The 13,777-nt window shown below is 34.6% G+C and overlaps 1 protein-coding gene across 1 annotated transcript in view; it reads left to right on the top strand.

Moving 5' to 3' along the window:
* Ddr (discoidin domain-containing receptor 2) overlaps positions 1–13,777 on the top strand; it is an 82,601-nt gene that overhangs the window by 11,805 nt on the left and 57,019 nt on the right. Inside the window, exon 3 of the mRNA XM_018549346.1 lies at positions 11,825–12,056. Coding sequence (XP_018404848.1) covers positions 11,825–12,056 — 232 coding nt within the window. The remainder of the gene's footprint in view (positions 1–11,824; positions 12,057–13,777) is intronic.

Genomic DNA, 13,777 nt, shown 5'->3' with positions numbered 1-13,777 from the left:
TGTTTGTAGATATATTTATTATTTATTTGAATTAAAGAGCTTTTGTTTGTTACATCGTTGGCTCTTTGCCCTTTTTTGTTTTATAATAATTATTTTTTCTCACATATAATACGATACCTTTTATCTTACAAATCGTATTTCTTCACGCTAGATATTTGTGATGTTTAGGTAAGTGATATTTTTATCACTAAAACTTTTAACAAATATTGAATTATCTAGACTTACTCGGATTCAGAAGTCTGTCTGTCTTCTCGTAATTTTGTTAGTCGCGGATCGTTTAATCTCATTGATGTAATCTATTATTTCTTAATGACACAAAGATTTTCCTCGCATAGAATGATGTGATTTCAAACGGATGAAATAAAGAGAACAGACAAACTTCCTCGCAATAAAAGCGATAACAATCTTTTGTAAGAAGCCTTCGTGTTCGTTACATTAATATAGTCGTTAAAATGCAACTAAGTCGCTACAAAGATTATATCTTATTAATTTATATCTGTTTGTGATGAAGGTGCTATATTTCAATTTTCTTTCATGTAAAGTGGAGCGCAATTCTCAAAGTTCGCATTTTAAACGACCTACGGCTCGAACAAACTCCTCCTCGTAAAAAAGTTAACATAAGAATCCTTCTACCAACATCTTTATAGGATGCTTCTGATGATCACACGAAAATATCTAGCATCTCGCGTCTTTTAAAATATCAGTGCACAAGGCTGTATCAGGCATTCGATATCGAATTCCCATGGAGAAGTTCGGCAGTCGATCTGCCTCAGAGAGATATTATTCTGTCGTATGCGAATCGGAGAGAACGTGGCGATAACGAAAATCTATTTCGCCGCTTCCGCGTTCCGTGTCGAGCGTGTGAACGTTGCTCCCTATATTTAGCTACACACACGAACACGCCGCATGCATGAACACCTGCACCGTCGCACGTAATACACATATATCTATGCGACGTAGATATATATACATATATATATATATATATATATGCATTTATGTGCATACGATAGCTTAGTATGCGTGCATGTACACTGGCGCGATTTTCAGTCCCGATTCATCGAATATCAACGACGTTGACATATCGAGGCTTCCTATCTTTCTCTATTCCTCATACTGTCAGGAAATCGTGAGCAACCAAAACGAATTCTCCGTTAACGATCACGGAGATTCGCCCATGAAATCGTCATTGATACGAGCGTGACTCACCTTCCACATTTTCACGGGCGCGATTCATTCGACAAGTATATTCAAATTTTCCCATCAACTTTCACGAACATCGGTGCGTAAACGCACATTTACCGAACGCGTCGTACGTACAACATGCTTAATCTATTTCTCTCTGTGAGAAAGGATAGTTGAAACATAGTGCGAAATACTCTGTATTGGTGAAGAAATTCGCACTTTTCACTATAATATCAGAAAATTTATAATATTTTTGTATCTAGTACTATTAATAGTGAAACTAACTTTTTGTATATACAATGATTTTCTAATTCTTTATACACACATAGATCGTTCATATATCTGGGGTTAATTTTTGTCACTTCTTTTACAAATATATAATAATTATTAAATACAATTTTTACATATAGTTTAACATTTTTTTAAATACTTGTAAAATAATGTATTAAAAAGAAAAATAGAGAGCATTATTTAGCTTACTTAGTGCTCATAATACTTATTAAAAAAAAAAAAGAAATGCACAAGGTACGAATGACCAATGATCGTGTTTACTATAAGGAGAAAATCTTTAACTTATACATTTCATTAAACTGAAGACCCGTTTAGCGATAATATAATGCTGAGCAATTTTCAATTACCTAAAAATATCTTTACGAATAAATACAATTTATACATACTGCGCAACTTTCTTTCTCAAAATAAGATTTAAGGATACGACACACGATACTTATTTTTCTTATGTGTTTTAGTAAATCATTAAAATTGCATGCAGAACGCAGAATTTTTAGTAATTTATCAAAACGTAAGCAGGGAACGAAACATTATGTACCGTAGACTTTGTGTTTTGCAACCACAAACTTGAAGTTTTTATTCATTGAAAAGGTACCATTTCATTATTGCCCCTTAAATAAAAAATCGTCTGACATAACGACAGGAACAACTTAAAAAAAAAGACATACTTTTCAAAAACATTGTATTTGATTGACGTACAATACACTTATATCGTACATAGATTTAATTGTACACACAATTTTTTTTCGAAGATGTAATTTCTGAAGTACACGTTTCAATATCACGAGAAAACGTATTTTTATATTTTCCAATAATAATTATTAAGAGGTATTGATCAAATGTACACACATTATGACATTTGTTAAAACAATGCTGGTCAAAATATAAAAATATATATAGGTACTTTTATTCGTTAGCGACTCGATTTTTCATATCTGTACATTGTACGCTGCCGCTGTTAGAGGAACTTTTCAGTTCTCGTTGTTCCGAAAAATCACGAAACTCTCTAACGATCGCCGAGCGCCGTGCTGGATATCGATACATTCGCTACATGACTCGAAGTTTTAGATTCGTTGACAATGCCGAATTCTGTCAGTGCAGCGCGACGAAAAAACGTTGGGTCGCTTAACATGACCCACGAGACAAATATTCGCCCGAGATAGTTTCCGGTCGAGTCGACGGCGAATTGTGCGGGCTGTCGGCGCTGAAATATGATCGTCCAGACAATTTTCATCGCCATTCTGGACGATGCCATACAGGTTTTGTAGAAAAGTTTCTAAATTTTTGTGGATATTAATGTTCCCTTATTCTTTCTTGCAATGAAATTGAAGGACTGATTAAATTATTACTACTTACGCGGTATACACAGTTTACTGCAATACTTTGAATCATTCACGGCTGAGATTCGCCAAATATGAAAATTTACCAATATTAAACGAGAAGATACAATCAATACAATCCTCATCAACTCTATCCGATTATACATAAAAATCATATATGAAAATATACACTGACTGTTCTCTATTCTCTGTAACAATTCTTATTTCGTATGCGGAGAATGTTGCAAAATGCACTGTATTTTAGCAGTCGAAACATTTTAATTATTTCAAGAGAAATTCGAATGTTAATATCGTCATATAACTTATACAGCCCCTTTACGGCCCACATTTATCCTCAAGCCGTGAATAACATTCATCTGAAGTGAGTGTTTAGCACGACAATGAAACACGTACATCATCTTACATTATTTCGATCGTAAAGGGAAAATATACGAGGTACATTACGGATCAGCTTTAAAGCAGAGTGATCAAGCGCCGTCGAAGCGTCGAAAATGGGATTGTACCATTTGCAGATTGAGTTTGACTCCTCGAAGGCGTCCCACGGGATCGACCCGGATGTGTCCCTGACTCTCCCTCCCATTTGCTCGCCTTAAGCAAGGGCGACGAGATAAGGTGATACCGCGGTATTATAAATGTATATGCGCCGGTGCCGCTTTATCTCAGTTATCGCTCTTGATGCCAGACTATGAAAAAAGATCTTCGATCGGTGTCATTGTAGCTAACATGCATACAGTAGCTTCTATAAAAGGCAAAAAAAAGAAAATCTTAAATTAATGGAAGATCACAGTAAAGATAGAATACCATGAGAGAAGATAGAAGCTGGAATTTATAATGCAACGATTGCCACTAAATTCGGATGATGGCTTTATACATGTCGTTAACATTTACCAGATATTTTGTTATTATCAGGCGGCAGATCGAGCGACAGATATTTTATATTAAAACGTTGGAATGATTTAAATTTGAATTATAAACGCGCAATACAATTGACATATTGCATTTAGTTTAATATAATATTACATTGTTGTTGGAAGAAACAAATGACGGAAAAGTTCTCAGAACGGATGGCGTACAAAGCAGTTGCGTTGGAATATTAATTCAGATTATTTTAATCAAAAAATACAAAGTATCTTAATTTAACTGTTTTAATTGGAAAATTTTAATGAAGCTTATAGTTTCAAGAAATTCAGAATAGATTGAGATAATTGAAATCAGAGAAGCCTTTTAAATAATATAATTTTGCCTCAGAATTGTATATTCACTTTTTAATTAAATTATATACACAATAAAAGCTTATTGATTGTAGAACCAATACAAATGCTATTTTAAGACCAAGTAAATTAAATTAAATGTAACAATTTTGAAAGTTTTGAAACTATTTTAATCGTTTTTATTAAGAAAATTAGTTTCTTATTGTTTTACATTTCATGTTTTCCAGCAGCAAAATATCATCAGTTGCAAAATAATAACCTTTTTCAATACGTTTGTAAAATCGTTATAAGCTAACGCAAATCTAATCCCATGTAAACTTAGAGATCTGCTTCCGAACAGCATATCGTTCATAAAATTCCTCGGCGCGTTCATTATGAGCTTTCGCGTTCGAGATTGGTTATCTTCTCGGGCTCGGAATAATAACACAGCGCGATTCCGCTCTTGAACGTTACTGTGATTCGGGAACGTTTTAATATCGATGGCTCGACATTCCCAGCTCGTATGGTACCATCTCGCCCCTATCCATCCCCCGTTCTTTTCACGATGGTGCTGTCCGTTCGATCGTGGCGCGTACGAAAAAAGGAAAAAGCTTGCACCCGCGTAAAATCGGACAGGCCAGCTGGAATTTTCACGGATCATTTGGCTGATGGCATATTCGGCAGCAGCATTCCCGGCATATTCGATAACAATGCCCGCAAGCTCGAAAGATAGGTAGAATGATGCCTGTGTATGTGGTCGAACGCGCGAATATGCGTCGTTCCTTCTCACATCGGCACGCTATAAACCCGCGATAGTAGAGCATGTCTATGTGCACTCACTGCAGATGCAGTCCATGATAGTCCTTCACGTTATCTGTAAAGCTCGATCAAGCGAATGAACCGTGAGGACCAAGTCTCCTGTGAACCCGTTTCGAGAGTACACATAAGGTCAAAGTTCGATCTCTGCAAGAATACTTTCACAACGCGAAAACGACATTTTCTTAACTGATTTTACTTTAGCTTAAGTAACGGCGACAGATAACGAGTGAATGGCGCAATGTAAAGGGAGAGCGTGAAAATTTAATTATTCAAGGTATAGAAAAACACACACTTTTTAGAAAAAACAAAAGCGCGAATATAACACAACTATTATATTTCATGAGAATAAATAAGAGTAAACAAGCAGCTACAATCATATCTTTTTATTGTTTTTGCTAGAAATTATATTTATCGAAGATAATACAAATATTAATTTCAAGATGGATATTTTGTATCATAATTGTAATCACACTGCGTGAAGCTATTTTGATCTGCAAGAATATTTTCACAAGGACAACATTTCTTAATCTTAATTTATGGTAACAATTAGATAAACAATTTAATGTGAGAAGAAAACCGTGAAAAAAATTATGTATTCAAAATATAGAAAGTAAAATATGTATACATTTTTAGAACTCACACAAACTCGAGTAAAGATGATCGTATCTCATGTGAGAAGTAAGTATAAAAAGAAGAATTTCTTAAAAAACCTTTTTTTAAAAAAAGAAAAAACATACGCCAAGTGCATAAAAAAGATATTGAACTTCTTGATCAAAAACAGATATGAGATAAATATAATTGACCAAGGCATTCTTCATTACGCCAGTCACATAAGACAGACCGAAAGTGACTATAATTGTCAACTGGATTATAGTGAAGAAAAAACTTGGCGTGCCCGGGTCGCATTAAAACGCAATATTCTAGAACCTTGGTTCTATCGCAATATTTTGCAGTATACACAATATATGCGAAAACAATGATTCATGACATTGTGAACAGCAGCCTAATGGCTTTACATGTATGTGTCACACGTACGATTGAAAAATACATGTATGTGTCACACGTACGATTGAAAAATACATGTATGTGTCACACGTACGTCTGAACCATAACTGAAACGGTCCCTTTTCGGGACTCGGTCTCTAGATCTCGGTATCGGCTGCACCAATTTTATTCGGACTGGTCGCAATCGAAAGATACCGATGACATTATGTAATAAAAGTGTTTTTAGATTTTTTTGATTGTGCTTTTAAATTCTGAGTAATTTTAATCTAAAGTTTGAAGATGTCAAAACTCGAGATAAAGCTAGTGGTAGCGTCGTGAATTTGACAGCGACATGAACATATACACGATGACGTTCACGCATCAATCAAGCGATCATGTCAAGCAGTCAAGCGGTTATATTTTTATTTTATGCACTTGGCGTCGCGACGCTGCCGCGTCGCTTAATATGAGAGAGAGAAGCTACAATTATATATTTTCTTTTCATTAAGTCCACTTAGATTGTATATCGAATGATATAATACAAATGTTAATTTCAAGATTGATATCTCTCACTATACTATTATCACACTGTAAAGCTATTTCATTCTACAATTGTGCTATTATCATTCTTTGAAGCAATTCTCTTGAAAACAAAGCGGTATATAATGAAAAAAAAAAAATCATATGTTCAGCGAGCATCTGCTCATATCTTCTAATCCTTTGTCTCTGGAAGCACGCCTATCGTCACCTACCTACCAGTGACATATTTTCAAAGCTGGATTTCTGTAGTACATACGTGTGGAAGCATTTGTTTTCAGAATAGCCCGTGCCGCTCGCATAACGGGTGTTTTTGTCTTTCGCCGAGTGACGTAATCGTTGCTCATTTCGTGTCTAATTAGCGCAAGGATTAGCCCCGAAACGGTCGTAAAATGTTGTGCAATGCGTGCGGCCGCCTGTACTATTTTATTCGTTTCCGTTGCTCTTCACGGTCTCCTGAAAGTATAATAACGGTTATCATCAAAATCGCCATATCACGGGAAAATTTAATTACTTTTTACCAGCTATTCTCGAGGTGAGACGAAGAAGGGGTTCTAAAGCTGAGCACGCTGGGAGATAATAGAAGAAAGCAAGCAGGCTCGTGCGCGCCCTGAATATAAATATGCCTTTAAAGAAGAGGTAGAGGAGTAGATCGGTGCAACATTTTGTTCTACGGCTGGAAAATTCAGGTTTTCCAAGTGAAATCAGACGTAGCTGTGGGATACAATATGTATGTACGCGTGCAAACGTGTTCGAAATAACGATCAGTTTCACCGTCGCGAAAAATTATGAATGAGAACGCGTACAAAGGGATGTGCAAATTACAAAATGGTTTTATTGATCGTAAGTAATTCAGCTCTGTAATATCTTTGTAATTCAATATTTACCGTACGCATACATTACATCAAATTTGCAAACGTAAGCGGTGTATTTCTTCACGATTAATAACTGGGAATCGCTCATTTCACTGTAAATTTTCTATCGTATTTATCGTGATAAAACAATAACCTTAATTGAATGGATTACGCGGGTCGGGCATTTTACAGAATTACGGAAGATATTTCGCAAGAAGCGCTCGAAATCCACAAAAACGAGAGGGAGAACGGGGAAAGCTTGACGCATCAATTTGTTAATAGCCATGAGAATTTCGCGTAAAAAGCAACGGGAAATTCCGTTCTATGGTCGGCCGAGCTGAACGATGTATTCGTTAGTGTTTTAGCCAAATGAAACAATGGATGCATATCTATGTGACGTTGCAAGATATTGTCATACGAAAATTATTGCTGGTAACGGGAGTGTTGGCCTTTCATTTCTCTCACTCTCTTTAGAGAGAGAGAGACGGAGGGGGGATCGTTTCTCTCTCTCTCACTCTCTCTCTAGTTCACCATGGCCCACTTCCAAATAACAAACACGCTGCGCGCGAAGCAGCGTGGATAGTAGCTGCGGCGTGTGGCGGTAACGATCGCGGGTCATTAGCAATGCTAATGCACCTTTCGACTGATGAGGCGGCATAATGCTTTTGGTCGGCCCGTGAGCCGAGCTCTCTTACCTCTCGTACATTTCTCGCGAAGACCACTTTAAAGTCGTATACTATAGGATGGCTTGTCGGTTGGCTGCCGTAAATTGTACTGAGGAGACTATTGGCTTCCTATTAAGATCGCACTCTCCATCTATTTTTGGAAAAAAAAACCGGAGCTCACCGGTGTGCCATACCGAATCTATATCGTTTTTTCAATTAAATCCCTCGCAGAACTTATAGTAAGGTAGAGTATTTATAGTAAGGATCTAGGAACTATTATTAATAGTTCCAATATTTTATCACATTTTATTTTATTTTACATTTCGCAATTCAATTACAAAAGGTCTGGTGTTATATTTGCAATATCGAATATTATATTTTTTATGTAGATGGAATAATACTTTTTGAAAAAAGCGACTATTATAACAAAATGTTAACTTTAATTAGTTTAAATTAAAATTGATGAGAGTATAGAAATCATCATACTTCTACTTTTTCTCCTCAAATTGTGAAAGTTGCAATAAGCTATTTTAATCACAAAAATGTTGTTTAATGATCTAAAAAAAGAATTAATGACTGCGAGACAATAAACCGTGAATTATAATACAATCGTAAAATTTTTCAATATTCCTAGCAAACTCGTTACGATCAACGTTCACAAAAACCTCTATAGCAGGTTTCTGATTAAATACTTTCTAAGCAATGCATTTCTGAATGTACATTTACGTTTCTTGGTTTAACAACGGGCAGCCTTACATTTCTACGCCATGAATCCTTCAAGTTCGAAGAAGGCACGTAAGGGAATTTTTACGACTCCCGGTACGCCTTTTTCTTTTATTTTTACGTTCAACTTACGGAACATCTGGAAACGTTGATGGTGCAATTAACGGGCGGAAGTGCTGCAACATGGTCAATATTGTACCTACCTATTACCACCAAAAGTCACTTCTCGAAATAACGAAATAATGAAAACGATCTTACCGTAAAACCTCTGAAATAATTTATATATTTTTGAATTTTCAAATAAAACAATTCAATAAAATTTTCGTTTTTATTGCAGATATTAATAATAATAAAATACTACAATAATGAAATATATGAATATCTAAATTGGCGAAATTCAGCTTATTTTATCTCAGAAATTGAATCACATTCGATTTGAATTTTATCATGAATTGAGATAAATAGAAAATGCCAACCATGAATAAACGTAAAGAGAGGGGAAAATGATTATTATCGATGTGTAACCGGGCAGATAACGATAAATAGAAATTTCGATAAATCAACCGTGATTCAGAGCAAATGACTTATGCATTGTATTGTAAAACAATCCGCTCTATTTAATTGTACGTATGCATTTATGGCAATCAGCGCTGTTGTGGAAATTCTCAATTTCTATATCCCTTTTATCTTGATCATAATCTCATTCACAATCGCGAATGGACGTCAAATAAATAGTGTCTTCTTTATGAAATTGGTTGCACGAATCATCTCAATAGTGACTTTATTTAAACGAAATCCTATGTTCATCGAGCCGGGTAACCACGAATTGCGATGGATTGCTAAGCAAGGTTACGGAGAGCCTTGCTGAATCCAGGACATTGTTAACAGTATTGCTGCCTAATTAACCGCAAACGCTTTCAGTGGATTTCGCTTGGTCTATTGTTTACATGCGGGCATACCGCCTATATGTATTGCAGTCCTCTATGACTGAACCAGCTGAAATATTTCCATGGAGATTCTCTCTTCCTTTGTGACGCAACCGTGTATGTAGATATATACGTATTTCAATGGATTTCCGGGATGTGTGCTTGTGACAAGATCGTGTCGGAAATAACACCTGATAATAACGCTTCGGTCTCTTATAAACTTTCGTCATCGTACTCGCGCGGAGTTTCGTTTTAAGATTTAATTAGCGAGCCGATACGCTTCACGAAATTCTTGACGAAAGATATATTTCCGGAATTTAATTTAGCGGATTCGTTGTCAGAGCAACTAGCTTTGAAAATTCAGAGAATTGAGAATTAAGGTGCTTGGCGGAAGAATACACCTTGCCCTTCCGACAACTCTTGCGTACTCTATAGATTATGTTGCAAGTTTAATGATCCAAAACACTTTTAACGTGTATTTTTTTATCCAATTTTATTATGCAGAGTAAGATTATCAATTTGTATACAGAATCTTGTAGCATTTGATACGCGTATGCCACATATGTGGATACAACGGAAGTCTCAAGGTGTAACTTAATTTGCAGAAATATATTCGGGATAAAATTGATTATTTATTTGTAGAATAACCACTTTTAGATTTGTTCACTTAGGGTGATGTTAATTCTACTAGAATTAATAAAGTTCAGATATGTATACATATTTCTGAATATAACAAAATAGAACAAGAGCCAATAAGAATCAATTCTCAATAATAAACACATTTTTATAATCCAACACAAATGTATTAGTGAGTATACTAAGAACGTACATATAATTATTAAAAAGTTACAAAAACAAGGAAAAAAGAAAGAGTTTAGCGCTACAAAGATACAATATAAATTTAACATGTTTCGGCCTTGTAATGCATTACAGTATTGTTCGCATGCAGTAACAGTTAGACGGTTGCTATTTAGTACTTATCAGACATTACACACTTATTATGCGATACTAAAAAATTTCTAATTCCGCCGATTTTATATTATTGACAATATTTTAACCTTGACATGGATTCGTTTAATTTTTGGACACAGAACTACGAGAAATTTTTCTCATCCGGTTAGCCAATCGTTTGACGAGCAATTTCAATTCTCCGAGCAACCCACTCATCGTTCTTCAACGTTACTCTTTCTCTCTCTCATCTTTAATTCAATTTTATTAACAAAACTGTCGTTATTATTGATTTGCGGCGTCATAATTCCGTATTCTGAGGAGGGCCTAAATACAATAAGGCTGAAACATGTTAAATTTATTGTATCTTCGTAGCACTAAACTTTCTTTTTTTTCTTGTTTTTGTAACTTTTTAATAATTATGTGTACGTTTTTGATATACTCACTAATACATTTGTGTTGGATTATGAAAATATATTTATTATTGAGAATTGACTCTTTGGCCTTTGTTCCATTTTGTTACATTTTAAATATCGAGAGTCTTATTATTTCATTATTTTTAATATATATTTCTGTATATATTTTTATATTATTCTTCTCCTGCAGATATATATAATGATATTCTTAATTTTTTAAATCTTATCTTCATGAACATATATCTTAAAATAAAGCATTATGATTATCTTATTTTATAAAGCATTATATTCTAGCACAAAATTACAAATTGAAAATTGAAATTGATATGGAGTTATAATTATTCTATTCTTAATTTCTCTTCCTAGAATCTATTAACCACCAATCTTTCTCTACTCCCTTCCGCGAGCTCCAAGAGCTCTGAAAAAATTACTTCCATTTTCTTCTGTCCACAAGAAGCTGCTATCGCGATAAAAGCTTTCGTTGTAAAATAAGTTATTCATAATCAATACCGCGTGAACCTCGACGAGGTAGCGTGATTCAAAGATCGCCCGTAAATCAATCGCCGGGTCATTAATTTACACGCAGAGACGGTTGTTGATCTTGAAAAGAAACCAGGACGGGAAATTCATTAATTATGCCATCTACATAATAAATCCACGATAATCAAGATGTGTATACCTATATACATATGATATGTATCTTCCATTTGGATATCACTTTTATTGCCTTCTTTTCGATGCGTACAAGGTATAAGTTGTCACGACCCGAAAAGCGCGACTAGGAAAGCACACGAGGACGTGCACGTGCGTTTGTCACGCAAGTTATATATACGGTACGTCGCGTCTGCTACGTGTGCGTTCCTCGCCGCGTGTGCGTGTCTTCACGCGACGTACTTTCTTGAAGAGCGTTCGTAATAACTCCTCATATAATACCTCGGTTTCTCAGGCTACGACAAGACAAGGGTGGCGGCGCTTGGTGCCCGAGAAATATGGTAACCAAGGAAGGCAAGGAGTACCTGGAGGTGAATCTGCACACTCCGCGTTTACTGACGTCCACCAAGACGCAAGGCAGATTCGGCAATGGCAACGGGGTCGAGTACACCGAGGAATACTTCGTCGAGTATTGGCGGCCAGGGTTCAACAAGTGGGTGCGATGGAGGAATCGACGTGGCATAGAGGTAGGTACCGTCTGGCTAGGTCATCGATCGAATCGCGCCCGAGATTTCTTTCTCGGATACCGTAAGCCTGAATTGACTGCACATCTGCAGCGTGCAGATATTAGATAATTTCCAAAATTTCTTCATTAATATTTGCGTACGAATATTTAAGTTCACTGAATGAATATATACTTTTATCGGACAGCTAAAAATGAATTTGCTAAATTAGTATTGTATACTTTTTAATATGATAATACGCTAATTTTACATTTGCACAAATATTTAACTGTTATGCTATTACATTCATACTTTATATTACTACAAAGATGTGTATTTTGAGTAATTTATGCATAAAAATTTTCCAAGAGAAAAATTATCTTTTCTTTGTTTCTCTTCTGCATTTCCAGTTTTACGAAATGATTATATGTTTTTATTTTGTACAACAAGATTCAATATTGCAATTTACTTCGATGCACGATACTGTAAAAAATTATCAGACTTTTCAATTGAATTTCATTTTAAGTTTGCAGTGGTATGCCAAAATTCGATTCTTTTCGACGCCTCGCGTGGGTTTTATGCAGGCATTATATAGTCGGAATTGAAGATGAAATATTGAAAAATCCTACAACGAAATTTATTTTCTGCCAATAAATCTCGTCATTTCGTGTCACATTGTAAAGACGGATTGCCCGATATAGCGTTCAATGTAGCTTGCACTGTGCTAATCTTATGTATATATCATTGTACTAATCTCCATTTGCCATCACGAATACATGTGACGCTCTTTTAGTTATAATGGAATATCTGCCGACTCACTTATAATTACTACGTAGCTAAATATTAATGTCCCTATTTCACTTTATATATGTATATATATATATGTATATATGTGTATATATATATAGATATATATACACGAGCATATACATAGATATACTACATATATTGAGGGGAAATTAGCAGACTCCGTACGAAACGACTCGATTTCCTGGATTTAACTCAAATTCCCTCTTCTAGCTTATTCAACATAGTAAATTACGAATTGATACAGCTACTGCCATCTGATTTTAATCCTATATACGAGAGGAGCATAAAATGATTTTTATATTTACCACATACTATAAATAATTATTATACATTATTATAATTTTATACATTTTTATTATAAAGTAATATCATAAAACGATCTTTTTGAATATGTCCTAAATATCAATTTTAGTAGAGTTCTATTAACGCACGAGTTAAATAAAAGCGCGAATTTAAAATTCTATTTTTACAACTGCATCGAATAGAAAAGTGATCATATAACCTGACAGATTCTCGAAGTATTCTATATGGAAAAAGCGATTTTGCCGAAATATCTAAAGATTTAGTTAGATCTGAAAATAATTTTATTGGACCAAAATAATTATGTAGGACATTTGTTGAATTAAAATAATTATGTAAGAAATTCAAACTAGTTGCTGGAACGTTAAAACTTTATATAGTATTGCTCATCATACTTGAGATTTCTAAATTATTTTGATCATTTTGAATATTCATTACAACTCTTCATGGAGAAAACTGTCTTTATATATTATTAGTAATATTTTTTACATTATATATATGTATTATCCTAGTTAAATAATAATTAATCGATTGACAAATCTCAAATCATTAAAAAATCATTGTGTCAGCTGTTTTATTAATATAATCATAAAAAATGTGAAAATTTTATACATAAGACATATCTCAATCATTTT

The sequence above is a fragment of the Cyphomyrmex costatus genome, unplaced genomic scaffold (genome assembly GCF_001594065.2).
Source record: "Cyphomyrmex costatus isolate MS0001 unplaced genomic scaffold, Ccosl1.0 scaffold81, whole genome shotgun sequence".
Taxonomy (NCBI): Eukaryota; Metazoa; Arthropoda; class Insecta; order Hymenoptera; family Formicidae; genus Cyphomyrmex; species Cyphomyrmex costatus.
This window is presented reverse-complemented; position numbering and strand designations above follow the sequence as displayed.